Source organism: Rutidosis leptorrhynchoides, chromosome 7 (genome assembly GCF_046630445.1).
Source record: "Rutidosis leptorrhynchoides isolate AG116_Rl617_1_P2 chromosome 7, CSIRO_AGI_Rlap_v1, whole genome shotgun sequence".
NCBI classification, from domain to species: Eukaryota; Viridiplantae; Streptophyta; class Magnoliopsida; order Asterales; family Asteraceae; genus Rutidosis; species Rutidosis leptorrhynchoides.
The window spans coordinates 381,751,665-381,768,225 of NC_092339.1; the positions used below are offsets into that span (position 1 = coordinate 381,751,665).

Below are 16,561 nucleotides of genomic sequence, written 5' to 3' on the forward strand. Positions count from 1 at the left end.
TACGCCAATTTTTGGGTTTAGCTGGTTATTATAGAAGGTTTATTCAAGATTTTTCCCGAATAGCTAAACCATTAACAGCGTTAACACAAAAAGGAAAGAAGTACAAATGGACTTCTGAGCAGGATAGTGCATTTCAATTACTGAAGAAGAAGTTGACTACGGCGCCTATTTTATAATTACCTGAAGGAAACGATGATTTTGAGATATATTGTGACGCTTCGCGACAAGGTTTTGGTTGCGTCCTTATGCAACGAAAGAAAGTTATTGCATACGTATCTCGTCAATTAAAGATTCACGAGCGGAATTACACGACGCATGATCTAGAACTGGGAGCAGTAGTGTTTGCATTGAAGATATGGAGACACTACTTATATGGGGTTAAATGCACTGTGTTTACCGATCATAAAAGCCTTCAACATATCTTCGATCAGAAATAGCTGAACATGAGGCAACGTAGGTGGGTCGAGCTGATAAACGACTATGATTGTGAAATTCGCTATCATCCCGGGAAAGCGAACGTAGTGGCCGACGCTTTAAGCAGAAAGGAACGGGAACCAATTCGAGTACGAGCAATGAACATAAAAATTCGCATGAATCTCAACTCACAAATCAAAGAGGCTCAACGAGAAGCTCTTACTAAAGAAAACATAGGAAATGAAATAATGAAGAAGTATGAGAAGCAACTCGTTAAACGGGAAGACGGAATTCGATATTTCGCAAACCGTATTTGGGTACCGAAGTTGGGTGGATTAAGGAAGTTGATATTGAACGAGACACATAAGACAAGATACTCGATACATCCTGGAGTTAGAAAGATGTATCAAGATCTTAAGACGCATTATTGGTGGCCTAATTTAAAGACAGATGTTGCAACATATGTTGGGTAATGTTTAACTTGTTCCAAAGTCAAAGCAGAACACCAGAAGCCGTCAGGGTTACTTCAACAACCAGAAATCCCAGAATGGAAATGGGATGGTATTACCATGGATTTCATCACAAAGTTACCTAAGACTTCCTGGGGTTATGACACCATTTGGGTAATAGTTGATCGTCTCACCAAATCTACACATTTCTTGCCTATAAAGGAAACGGATAGAATGGAGAAACTATTACGATTATACATAAAGGAAATTGTTTCAATGCATGGAATACCTATTTCCATTATATCCGATCGTGATAGTAGATTTACATCAAAGTTTTGGCAATCACTACAGGAGGCCCTGGGAACCCGTTTGGATATGAGCACCGCATATCATCCTCAAACTGACGGGCAGAGTGAAAGAACAATTCAGACTCTTGAAGACATGCTCAGGGCATGTGTGATCGATTTTGGAAACGGATGGGATAAATATCTACCATTAGCAGAATTCTCGTATAATAATAGTTATCATGCGAGCATTAAAGCTGCACCATTCGAAGCACTGTATGGAAGGAAGTGTAGATCCCCTATCTGTTGGAATGAAGTAGGAGATCGACAATTAACTGGTCCCGAGATCATCCATGAAACTACTGAGAAGATAGTGCAAATCAAGGAGAGATTGAAAACAGCCCGTAGTCGCCAAAAGAGCTACGCTGATGTCCGAAGGAAACCATTAGAGTTTCAGATCGGTGACATGGTTATGCTAAAGGTGTCACCTTGGAAAGGTGTAATACGTTTTGGAAAAAGGGGTAAACTGAACCCAAGGTATGTAGGCCCGTTCAAGATCATCAAACGCATCGGACCGGTAGCTTATCGACTCGAGTTACCACAACAACTCGCCGGGGTACATAATTCATTTCACGTCTCAAACCTCAAGAAATGTCTTGCAAAGGAAGATCTCACCATTCCTCTTGAAGAAATCCAAGTCGACGAGAAACTACAATTCATAGAGGAACCAGTCGAAATCATGGACCGTGAAGTTAAAAAACTCAAGCAGAGCAACATACCAATCGTCAAGGTTTATTGGAATGCTCGAAGGGGTCCTGAGTTTACTTGGGAACGAGAGGATCAGGTGAAACAAAAGTATCCACATTTGTTTCCCTACAACGCAAAATAGGTACAACTTTAAAATTTCGGGACGAAATTTATTTAACGGGTAGGTACTGTAACGACCCGGATTTTTCCGATCGTTTTATACTTATGAGATTAATATTTACATAAAATAAACCTTACCAACATGATAAGCAATCCAAACTATTGAGACTTATGTTTTTGAAAAGAGTTTAACACAACGTTTGACAGTCCAATTTGACCGATGATATCACGAACTATATAACACACGATAATTATACGATTATGTATATGTACATATCTATACATATTTAACATGATTTAAGGATGGTTTAACATTTCATTGTGAACTAACAACAATAAGTTATAAGTATACTTTGAGACCACTAACTTAAGTTTTCAAAACGATAACTATATGTAACGTTCTTTGACATATATATACTTACAATCTATAATGTGTTGGTGATCTATGTCACCAATATGATTTAAGTGTAATGGGATTAATTTGTAACCAAAATAATGTTGATAAATATCGATCAAGTTTGGGGAAGTGTGGAGTGCACACTTGTTTGAACTTATCTTGATTATGACGGGGGTTCGGGGGCAGCGCCCCCGATAAGCGGGGTCTAAGGGGTGGCAACCCCTGGCGGGGTCCAAGGGGCAGAGCCCCTGGCTGGGGTCGAGCTGCCAGGTCAACTTAGAAATTTTTTTTTGGGCTAACATTGCTTTATTAAAAATGTCTTAAAATTTTATTTTGGCCCGGTTTGACCCAATAATAAAAGCCCAGTTTTGAGCCTCTTTTACAGTTATAAACCCGTCCATATTTGAATTCTTGTTCCGATTCCTCAAAATTTCTACAAGTATATCTAGGGTATATGTAACCGTATCATACCCAGCTTCTATACGTATTTACTATTGGTATATACCAACAATAAACTTCAATGATCAGCCACTAGACATGATGTTACATGTGGGAACCAGCCATTTAACCTCATGTGTGACTTTTGTGCAAAAAAAAACAAACTAAATCTCCTATATATCCATTCCATAATCATGCTATTTTGCACACACACACATACAATTTCATTTCCAATTTTCTTTCAAGTTAATTCACTCCCTAATCTCTCTTCATTTACCTACTCAAGAACGTATCAATATAGTCATCCGATTTCAAGGAGATTACTTCCAATCTTTCAATCCCACTCCACCACTCTTTTGATTCCAAGATTTTTCTTACCTTTTTCAGTAGCTTTGTCCAAGTAACTTGAGGTAGTAACCTTATTCATAACCTTATTCGATTCATATTTATATAGCTATCTTATTTTGTGTTGTAAAATTTTAACAACAAGAACATAGTTTGAGTGATTTCAAACTTGTTCGCAAACTAAATAGATCCTTCTAATTTGATTTTTAAAAACACTTCAAGACCTGTAATATATCATATTATGACAAAATCGGATTAATCATATCTTGGCTAATTAACATAATATTTAATATATATTTACTTATGATTTGATTTTATATATTTCAGGACCACCCGTAAACAACACGCGAAGATTAATCATAAGACCTCATGATTGTACGCAACACGTCATTTGACAACACGGTACTTTATGTACGTAACACGTCACTTGACAACATGGTACCATGGGTCGAGATTAATTCTGATCAATACGAATACGATGGGGTCTTTATTTATTTTATTTAAGCAACTAATTGTGGACCACTAACATCGGACTGCTAACTACGGACTAAGAAAATATTAAAAGTATTAAAAGTATATATATATATATATATATATATATATATATATATATATATATATATATATATATATATATATATATATATATATATATATATATATATATATATATATATATATATATATATATATATATATATATATATATAATGATTACTTAAAAAGAAAATATGTTGATATATTATATATATGGTTAGGTTCGTGATATCTATCGGAGACCAAGTCGTGATAAATACCTTCAAGGCAAAAGTGAGTATATAGTCCCACTTTTAAACCCTAAATATTTCGGGATGAGATTACATGCATTTTATGATTTACGTTATGGACACAAGTGATTAAAAAAATATATATTCTACGTTGAGTTGTACCACTGGCATACTTCCCTGTAACTTGATAACTATTATTTACATGAGGTATTGTAAACGCGAATCCTGTTAATAGATCTATCGGGCCTGACAACCCCAACCGGACTGGACAACCAGTATTCAACGGTTGCACAGTACTTCGTTTCGGTGACTACACTTGGTACGGTGTAGTAAGATTTCATAATAAAGGGAATATGCGACGTTGATTAAATGTTAAGTATGGTTATCAAGTGCTCAACAACTTAGAATATTTTTATTAAAACATTTATATATGAAATCTTGTGGTCTATATTTATAACGCTGCCGGCATTAAACCTATATCTCACCAACTTTATGTTGACATTTTAAGCATGTTTATTCTCAGGTGATAACTAAAAGCTTCCGCTGCAACATGTTGAATTTAAGCAAGATCTTGAGTATGCATATTTGTGTCAAAAATAAAACTGCATATCGGAGGATTTGTAATGTAAAATATGTTGGAGGTCGTATTGTTATTATCACATGTAAAGTTTGTAAGTCTAAGATTATCGCTAAACGATAATCATTATTAAGTTGTTTAAACCTTGTATTTGTAATAAAAGCTATGGTTTGTATTGTAAAAATGAATGCAGTTTTTGAAAAATGTCGCATATAGAGGTCAATACCTCGCGATGAAATCATATGTTATTGTATTCGTCCTTATGGTTAAGGTCGGGTTATGACATGTGGTATCAGAGCGTTGGTCTTAGAGAACCAGAAAATTTGCATTAGTGTGTCTTATCGAGTTTGTTAGGATGCATTAGTGAGTCTGGACTTTGACCGTGTTTGATTTCGAAAACTATTGCTTATCCTTGTTGGTTAAAAATTAATATGTAAATATTATGTGGTATTAACGTGCTAGTTGTTATGTGATAGATGTCTGGCTTCGAACTTATTATCACATTCAGCGACTCCACAACTAGTTAAAACTATCAATATTATTATTAAAAATTATCCAAAGTATCATTTTTATTATTACTATTATTAGTATTATTCTAATTATTATTATTATTATTATTATTATTATTATTATTATTATTATTATTATTATTATTATTAATATCAATATTATTATCATTATAAGTATTATTATTTTTAATATTATAAATATTATTATTATCATTATTAAGTATATTTACTAGTATTATTATTATAAAATAATAAAACTTTTTATTTATTATTATCAATATTATTTTATCAAATGATTTTAGTTATATAAAACTATAGTTAATACATATAACATATCTATATTAACGTTTATAATAAATACTAATTATTTATTTAAAGTACATAAAATAGAAATATTTAAATTAGTTATTAATGAAACATATAATTTATTAAAATAACAATTATATCATTAAAAATATATATATTTGTTCGATTACAATTATATGTGTTAATATATATATATATATATATATATATATATATATATATATATATATATATATATATATATATATATATATATATATATATATATATATATATATATATATATATATATATATATATATATATATATATATATATATATATATATATATATATAATGATATAGGTTCGTGAATTTGAGGCCAACCATGCACTTGTTCAGTGCCGTCCTATGCATAATTACTACGAAATACAGTATTGTGAGTTTCATTTGCTCCCTTTTTAAATGTTTTTGCAATATATATTTTTGGGACTGAGAATACATGCGCTTTTATAAATGTTTGCCGAAATAGACACAAGTATTTGAAACTACATTCTATGGTTGAATGATCGAAGCCGAATATGCCCCTTTTAGCTTGGTAATCTAAGAATTAGGGAACATACACCCTAATTGACGCGAATTCTAAAGGTAGATCTACGGGCACTAACTCCCCCCATACTGGAAAATGGTATGCTTTAGTACTTCGAAATTTTATCATGTCCGATGGGTGTCTCGGAATGATGGGGATATTCTATATGCATCTTATTAATGTCGATTACCAGGTGTTCAATCCATATGAATGAATTTTATGCAGAATGTTTATGGGTAATGGAAATATGAAATCTTGTGGTCTATTAAAATTATGGAAATGATTGATTACGATAAACTAATGAACTCACCAACCTTTTGGTTGACACTTTTAAGCATGTTTATTCCCAGGTATGAAAGAAATCTCCCCCTGTGCATTTGCTCATTTTAGAGATATTACTTGGAGTCATTCATGACATATTTCAAAAGACGTTGCATTCGAGTCGTTGTGTTCATCCAGAATATTATTAAGTCAAGTATAGTTGGATATATTATGAAATTGTATGCATGCCGTCATCTTTCGATGTGATGAAAGTTTGTCTTTTAAAAACGAATGCAATGTTTGTAAAATGTATCATATAGAGGTCAAGTACCTCGCAATGAAATCAAATGTTGAAAACTTCGTCCAGATGGATTAGGACGGGTCACTACAGATATCAAGATTAGCATAATAAAAAAATGTAGGCATGATCAACTTCTGGTTATTTGAATATTTTTTTTTCCTATCTTACTTTTACCTAGTATGTTTTGAGTTAAATTAAAAATGCAGTGAACAGTAAACTGTTGGTTTCAATTGATATATTTATAATATTGTTATCCATGTTTATGCTTCATGAGTTGTTGGTATGTTAGCTCACATGTTTTCGTTCATCCCGATAAAATGTTCTTACTTTTTGATTTTACTGCAGTTTATTTATTTGAAATTTGACATTGAAACTAACTTAAATTGTTTTGACGATGTACTCTATTCATCATATTTAGGATATGTACCATATCATGGATTATACTCAACTCATTATATTCATGGATTAGTTATCATACTATCTTTATCATACCGTAAACTGATATAACATGTATGTTGCCACTTTGTTTGATTAATCTATCGAAACAACAAACAACAGTTTAACATTAAGACACTACAACCAATTTTTAGATTTTCTTTGTTAGTCAGCAGGAGTGTGTTTATATAAAAAAAAAAAAAAAAAAAAAAAAAAAATTGAACATCATATGTTTATTTGATGCGCAATGACACTTGTGAGAATGTCCTTATCATAACGCCAAATGATATAACATTTTATATTTCAATTTAATTTGTTTAGAATCTATGTGCGTTGTCCGAGCTCTTAAATCTACTATATATATATATATATATATATATATATATATATATATATATATATATATATATATATATATATATATATATATATATATATATAATTAATTAATTAATAATTAATAGTGGATGATGAAGAGTGTTAGCATAACGTCATCAAAATTATCACATGTTATAATAATACCTTAATTAAAAAACAAAGTACTTTATAAATATGTTTCCAACGATCCATTTCCTTCTCCAACATTATACTATACATTGTCAATCCATCAAAGAATTAATTAATTAATTAATGGCATGGAAGAAATCAAACTGTAATTTTTGCAGTGTTGTTATTGTTGGTCGTTATTGGTGGTGTTGAGGTGAATGCTAACCCGACACCAGAGATTTAGGCGTAGTAGTAATCGGAATGGGTATGCGTCGATGATGTATATGGGAACACCAAGAGATTACGAGTTTTATATTGCAATTCGGGTCATGCTTAGATCTCTATCCATCAAACTTCGGGTCCAAGCAGATCTCGTAGTCATTGCATCTGTCGACGTTCCTCTCCATTGGATTAAAACTCTGTAAGTATTCTTTATATGCTAATTACGTCATCCATATCATATAATTAAATTAAGTTACAAAAATTTGTAGTGAATTTGTTATACCAAGTCAACCAAATCAAAGAGTTGGCCGGCAGTAACGTAACTCCATCTTTGTGGAATACACGAGTACCACCCACGCTCACTTGTTAGTTTTGATATTGCTTCTCATTAATATAGGTTTTTTTTTTATAGTAACAGCTGTTATATATATATATATATATATATATATATATATATATATATATATGCATTTTTATGTATTTTATATCATAACTTCATAAGTAATATAGGTGACCAACAATGATATCACTGTCTCCTCAATATTAGTTTATCAAAAAATTGAAAAGACTATTAAAAATATCAAAGACTCAGGGGATACTAAACTAATTGTAAAAAAAAATATAAAAAGAATAGAATTTTGCTAACGATAATTTAATTTAGTTTAACACTATAACAAAATGGACAAATCTTGATACGATTTGCGGATGATGACACTTGATTATAACATAATTTGTGTTACAAAATTTAATTTTTGTTTAACAATTTGACAAAAAGGGAAAAACTAAAAGTTAGGGTAAAAAGAAAGGTAGAAATTAGAAATTTCTTAAAAATAATATGAAAAAAATCCATAAAAGAAGAAAAAAATGTGCATCATTCATAAAAAAGGAAACTAAATAAATAAATATACTCATGACAACTAAATGCAAAACACAAAAAATAAAAATGTGAAAACATCATTTGGATCAAAATTAAACGGATCAGGTCATTTAACAATTTAGTTTACAAAGTGGCTAACCGCTATTTGAACCAATCAAAGCTTTTATCCAGTGGCGAAGCCAAGTTTTAAAGATGAGGAGGGCTCAGTGTCACAGACTTATCACAATAATCTCATCATGCGACACTTAGTCACTACTAAGTCAACCTTACTCGGACCTTCTAATGATTTGAGTAACCTATAAAGAACAAATGGGTATAACGGAAAATACTTATAGTAATTGAAAGAACTTTACAATAGAGCATAGAAGAAATTCGATGTGTAGTTTGTTAAATGAGGTTGCCCATATTTAAACTACTCTTACTACATAATTGATGAATAAGATTAAATGAAATGAATGACTAGGATCAAAGTATTAGAAACTTCAAATATGTACATAATCCTAGAGATATCCATAGAGTTTTTACATCATTTCAAATATGAACTAAGGAGAGAGTTCTAAAAAACATTCTTTGCAAATATTAGATCTTTCGATTTTAGGTTAATATCACACATTTGGGTTACAAGGTGAATGAATTAAGCCACAAGCTTAGTGAATTGTGACATCAACCAACAGTTAAGTAATTACAAATTCTATCTATAAAATGTAACAAAATATCTAGAAAATGAGTTAACAATCATAACAAAGTTTTAAATAGAATATAAATATGAGTCAAACCAATAAATAAATTATAATAAATATAATCTATAACAATTAGTTAATTCTGCACACACATATGCATTTATCACGAACTAGCTTGTTGATAATAGTTAAATAGTTATGATTAGTTAACTATTCATATAACTTACAATAAAATACAAGATCATCGAAAAAATATTATCTTTTGTATTAATAGTTGAACGTGTTTACACTTCTTAAAAGTAAAAGCAATTGTAGAAAATATATCATTATTTTCCTTTAAATATAAAGAATCAAATAAGTTTAATTGTAACATAAATACCAGTAATTATAAAATGGTTACACTCCATTAATCGTAAAAAATTTCATTAGAAAATATATATCTAAAATAAATAACTAAAATGTTTATAGTTAAGTCTATCTTATCTTATTTAATAGACGTAATACAAACACAATTACTACATGAAATGAAATTTTTAAAAGAAGAAAAATTAAAAGGAAAACTTACAATCGAAAAGTGACTAATTGCATATTTGAAGAGAAGTTTAATTGCTCAGTAAAGTATTTGTAATACATAAAACGAAATTAAAATTCATTGTATAATGGCTTGGTAAATTAGATATAACTGACGTATTTACTGAATATTTTAGTGTTTGTTTAATTGATATATATTTTTTGTAAAACTCAACGTATAATAGAACTCTTTGTGTAGTTAGACTTAGTAATATATTATATTACGTAAATAAGAGACATTGGGGAAGGCTTAGCACCACCAAGTCCCCCCTTGTCTCTGCCTCTGCTTTTATCCATTTACGTTAATCAGAGATACAGATAATGAATACTAACATAACTGTGGATTTTTTAGTATATTCTTTGTATACAAATACGTTCAAACTGGTAATTTTAAGTTTAAGTTAAATACAATTTTTACTTTTTAATAAGTTAGAGCTCGAGAATTCTTGTGACATTTACACTTAACCACGATATATATAGATACACATTCATATAAAGTAATACTTGACATAACACGTTGGTTGAAATATATATCATCATCATACTAATTAAATACACTTTAATCGTACTAATTAATTAAGGATATATCGTTGTCGATTTTAACAGGGAAGTGGAAGATGGGGTAAAGGTGGTGAGAGTTGAGAATCTAAACAACCCTTACATAAGCGAAAAGAACCACGATAGATTCAGATTAACCCTAAACAAGATCTATGCATGGAGCATAGTCGAATACGATAGGGTTATTATGCTTGACGCCGATAATTTGTTCCTTCAAAATACAGATGAACTATTTCAATGCAGTCAGTTCTGTGCAGTCTTCATCAACCCTTGCATCTTTCATACTGGCCTATTCATGTTGCAGGTGTTTAGTGTATATATATATATATATATATATATATATATATATATATATATATACTAGATTTTTTGAGCCCGTGCGATGCACGGTGGATATAATATAACTGATTATAAATGAATTTTTATTAAATTAGTATCAACAAATGATATAATTTTTTTAATCACCAAATAAATTTATTTAAATTTGTTGAACAAATATTTTTTGTAAATTGTTTGATTATTCTATGATTAATGATTATAGCTACTTCATTAATTGGAGCAACAATTGTTTTCAAGACTTCTTTGTATAAAATATTTCTCTGAGCCCGTGCGTTGCATAGATGTGTAAAAAACTATGCAATAAAAGGGATTTGCAGTTCATATTGATATGTAAATAGTGATACTAAAAGTATAAAAAATATAAGAATTATTTAAGAGCCCGTGCTATTGACAAAATTTAAATATTCTTTTTGAGTTTAAGAGCTCGCGGTCATTGAGTTGATAAATCTGCAAATTTAATAAAAACGAAAAAATTCTAATATAAGTCATTGTGCTGTAATGGTTCACATTAGAAAACTTATATCATAGGAGCCAATAAAAATCTAAAAACATATTTTATATTTAAAACATTCAAATGTGTAAAACACCGTGCAATTGTATTTAAAACATATTTTTTATAGCCACAAACACCGAACACTGGTTTGATGACTTACGTAGATCTTTTTTTTTTTTTTACAATTTTTTCAAGAACTCATTATTCAATTGTATTTAAATAAATATAAATATAAAACTTAGTAATTTAAAATAAATATTCAATATCTTTGCTTGATGCAATCTTACAAATTGAAATAATTATTGTATAACGAATTAAAAATAAAATTTTGAAGTATTGAATGTGTGGTTGTAGACAAACAATATCGAAGGTAACTTGTGTCTTTGAACCAAGGTTGTAAAAATCGCGAGTCGGTGACGCATCGGTCGAGACCTAAAAAAGACGCGTCGGCCGAGTCAGGGACGCATCGGGGACGCAACGGTCGTTGACAAACGTTGACTTTATTAATAATTTCTTATGTGTGTGTGTGTGTGTATATATATATATATATATATATATATATATATATATATAATAGTTGATTCTGTACCATAAATTTCTTGAATAAAAACTTGAATTTAAAAGCAATCAAACTTCAAACTCAATTAATGTTACCGAGTTCTTAATCAGTAAGGACACATAGAAAATAGCGGCCCAAAAAATGAAAACAAACCGTAATTTTAAAACATATATGATCTTGACGAAAATTTGACTGATTTTGACCGTTTTTGACCAACTTTGACCGTAGTTGACAGACTTTGATCGAACTTTTAGCTTTGACCGTCCTTTGAGTCGTTTTAAGAAAAAACGGGACGGAGAACTCAAAAAAATGACGCATCGGCCGACGCGTCGGTTAAGTCGGCCGACTTTTACAACACTGCTTTGAACAACAAAATTCATTATATTTAAGTGGTCAATCAGTATACACATCACAAACTATTTTATTTACTGTAAGATCCTATTTTCTCAGATGCTTGAGACGCCGTCCAAACCTGTGGGACGCCGTCCAATTGTAAAGGGCTGGACGCCGTCCAGTTGAACTGGCGGGCCAGCTGTGTACTTTTAGATATTTAATGGGGGTAGTTTGGTCTTTTCACTTGTTGGACGAATCTAAGGCCACAAGATCAGTTCTAAGAGCCTCATTTACTCCACTTTCAACTACCTCATCCTTCCACTTCAATTCTACATAGAGAGAGTGTGATTCTTGTGTGAGAAAGCTCAAATCGAGGAGGAAGAAGTTTGTTTCGAGTCAAAGCGCGTGCTTTAAAGTTGTTCATCTAGTCCTAGCTACATTTTGAGTGTAGTGGTAAGTCTTAACCTTGATTTCCTTATTTTAATTGTTTAAGGGTTACGGTTTGGGTTAGTGATGAACATAAAACCCAATCGTTAGTGTTTTGGGGGTTTGTGGGTAAGTTTGGGTCATGAGGACTCAAAGATGACTAACCTAGGGTTTTGAAATGTTAAATTGTGTATATGGGTCTTAAATGTTAGTAAATCACTAGCACACTTAGTGTTTAAAGTGAATGGGTGTATTTGGGTATAATAGTAACCCAAATGAGTGTGTTAACCTTGAAATGGGTCAAATGAGTCTTTGATTACCTAAGTAGGTTAACGGGTGCGAAATGAGATAACTTTGTGTTAAAAGGGTGCATTAAGACCATAATCAAATTGTTGGTAAGGGTTTGACATAATCCCGACCTAGTGTTAGAATGAGTGGTGCAAATGGGTCACGTTTGTCCCATGGGCCAAATGGCACTTGTATGACAAATAAGTTGGTTGACCAACTTGAATGAATGATTGATATATGTACTTAATGTATTAGGTACTTTGCTTTGAAGTGTACGGAAGTGTTTAATCATCACCGACGTGTAAGGTGAGTGGAATAATTATGCATGTACGTATATAATGTATTTATTTGTGTAGCGTGGAATGTGAAATTGTCGCGGTGTTCAAGACACCACATTCTACGTAACGAGTGGAATTGTCGCGGTGTTTAAGACACCACTCATTGGTTTGATTGACATGTGGAATAGTCGCGGTGTTTAAGACAACACATTGTCATGGGAGTAGAATTGTCGCGGTGTTCAAGACCACTCATTGGTTTGATTGACATGTAGAATTGTCGTGGTGTTCAAGACACCACATTGTCATGGGGGTGAGTTAGTCGCGGTGTTCAAGACATCCCCCGAGGGATTAGTGATTACGCGGCGTATGTACACTAATGGATGTTATGAACTCCGACGGTCTTTAGCGAGTACCGTTCCCTAGTACGATTGGTTAACCATGGTTGTGTGAATTTTGTATTAGCATATTTAATTGTGAACTATATGCTTTCGATGTCGCTAGCTTATTATGAATTACGGATATTGGTTTATGCATAATGTTTGCATAGTTGTCGAATTGCTAGCTTGTATGCGGTATTGTGTAGGTGATTGCAAGTAAGTAGGTTATATATGTATATGTATAATTATTGCATTCACTAAGCTTTAGCTTACTCTCTTGTTGTTTACCTTTTTAGGCTCCGGCGTGAACAAGGGCAAAGGTATTCGTTTGGAATAGTAGTGGCTCTCGAGGGTTTAGCTTTTTGGAAGTTCGGCCAAGATTTGGGTAGTTTAACCCCAAACACCATGCTCTAGTGTCGTTTGGAAAATTAAACTAGTACGATCGAAACTAGTATTTTTGTACGAAACGTGTAATTCGGGCCGATGTGGGCCCGACGATGTAAAACTTGTTTTGATGGTGGAAATCTCTTAAAATAACTTATTATGACATGTTGTGAAAAGGTTTTCGTTTAAAAATGTCGGGAAGCGGGTTTTCCGCTCACGTAATTTGGACACCTAGATCAGAATCTGGCAGTTCATTTGGACGCCGTCCAGATCTTCTGGACGCCATCCAAGTCTTCATTGCTGGACGCCGTCCAGATGTACTGATCCAAATTTTTTTTTTTTTTGGGTCGTATTAGGGGAGTTCATTCGGGCGGTTTATGGTTTATTTGGTTTAAACGGTTTAGATAAATTGGTTTTTCAAAATATTTGTGAAAACCAATAATCAAACCAAATATGTCAAAACTAAACCAATCGAACCTAATATAAAATCGATTTATTTGGGTCGGTTCCCCAATTAAACCAATTTAAGAACTTATGGAATAGTAACTGATAAAAAATAAAGAATCTTAAACATGCTATAGTGTATTAATAATTTGGAACAATTGAAAATCAATCATAGTAGTCATAGCCAAAAAATACATTCACTCTAGGCGTTGGTAGTGTTAAAGATAATAACCATTCAACATTTAAAATGAAACCATGAATTCATAACCAACAAACACCCTGACTTGTAAACATAAAGAAACCAAACAAATAAAAACTCATACAGAGTACTTAAATGATCAAAACAAAAGCAAATGAAAAAAATAAATAGGCAACTCCATCTCATAAAAATGAAATTTTTGAAGCTGATAACCAATTAATCGGGTATCTGGTTTAGAATCATGGATTAAATTTTATATCCATAACCAATCCATTAACCATTTTATAAATCGGGTATCACCAAAAATCCTAACCAAATCTGAATTAGATAAACCCGTTTCACCCAAAAGCATTCGGTTCGGGTGGTTTATCGGGTATAACCGTTTAATGAACATCCCTACCAATTCCTATAATTGTTGAGAAAAAAAAATGATTATAAGAAATCAGAAATGAAATTTACCTGTTGAATCTGAAGAACATGATGATTATAACCGGCCTTTTCATTGAATCTATTTATTAGATCTGAAAATGAAGAAGAGGATGAAAATTTACACTATACAATAATATGATTGAATACTTGCAAAACACTAATAAAAACTAACCCGTGAATTGATTTTATGTTGCGATTGAAGGATAGTTTGTTGTGATTGATTTTATCTTGTAAACACGTTCGTTTAGAAGCCGTTTGTCTGAGGTACATTTATCTTACCACCACATTTGCGACCCATTATCTTACCACCACATTTGTGAGATCTGTAAAAAACATGAATGAAAAAAGGTACATTTAGGACCTATCTGTGAATTCCTTTTTTTAGCATCTTAAAAGTTAGTTTAGCCTATTTGAGTCCATGCACATATTGCTACTTATTATGAGTCATTTTTAATTACAACAATAGAACCTGAATAAGAAAGTAGAACTTAGAGGTGGCAATTTCCGCCCATTTGGATTCTATTTGAGTTTTACCTGGAAGATATCAAATGGGTCAGATAATTTTGTTTTTAGAACACAGTCAAAAAGGTTAAAGGTCACCCAAAGTATGTTGTTAATACATCTTACTGAAATTAATAACTACCTTAGATATTTAACCCAACTCATTCCTAAACACGTATTGATTAAACTATAAGTGAAAATTTTACCTTAAACTAACAATAAAAATGAAAATTTGAGTGTGAACCACTATGGCACTATGAGTGAAAAAGATGGCTGTTTTTTTAGCTTGGGCTTAATAATCTCATGGCCAAGCTTATTTGGGTATACAATTGGGCTAAATGCATTTTTATTAACTTCTGCTCCAAAACAGTGTTCAAGTTTGGCCCATAAACCACCCGGTAAGAGTAACATAATTAAGGATGAAATTTTTACACGATCTAGTGAATATCCATCCGATTAATAATAGATATAGATGATCAAAATAGATATAAATAGTAATATGAATGAACCTGAATGGATGTGAATATAGATGAAGAAAAGTAGGCCCGAGAGTCATTTTGACGGACCAGGCTGGAATAAGCCATCAATCTACGGGTCCGAAAAGTAGGCCCGAGAGTCATTTTGACACATTCAGTTGGAACAATGTCATCTACTAAATCAAGTTAAAACTTCACAATATAAATAGCATCAATCCTATCCACAATAATTGATTAATAGTCCAAATATTTAACCTATTAATTCAATAAAGTTCATGATACTAATTAACCATGTACCTTCAAAGAAGAACGAAATCTTCTCTGCACTGAAAATTCAAATCTCCTTTTTATGAAAATTCAACCAATTATAAAACTATATTCAAGTATACATTTGTCTGCTATTTAATTCTTAGTTCAACACGTAACCAAAATTGATGATTTCACACTAAGAAAAAAATTCCAAAAACTTCTTATAATGACACATAATTTTGCAACCAAGTTGTACATGACTCATGGAACCCTAATCTCCAAGCATAAAACAACTTTAAAAACAGCAGAATTAAATGATTTTAAACAATCAAAACCCATAGATTGCAAGTAAAGGAAACCCTAACCTCTCAGTCTTATCCGCTTCAAACGTTCTGAAATTTGTACCGTTTTCTTCCGAAAATCGATATGAATTTGTTGGTGCTGGCGCCACTGTCTGATACGGCGAAGATAAAT

The 16,561-nt window shown here is 31.7% G+C and overlaps 1 protein-coding gene across 1 annotated transcript in view; it reads left to right on the top strand.

Annotated features, from left to right (window-relative positions):
* The first annotated feature begins 213 nt into the window (after nt 1–213).
* LOC139858481 (putative glucuronosyltransferase PGSIP8) overlaps nt 214–16,561 on the top strand; it is a 171,827-nt gene continuing 155,479 nt past the window's right edge. The window contains exons 1-3 of the mRNA XM_071847329.1: nt 214–234; nt 7,642–7,826; nt 10,361–10,616. Of these exons, the coding sequence (XP_071703430.1) occupies nt 7,681–7,826; nt 10,361–10,616 (402 nt within the window). The 5' untranslated portion in view covers nt 214–234; nt 7,642–7,680. The remainder of the gene's footprint in view (nt 235–7,641; nt 7,827–10,360; nt 10,617–16,561) is intronic.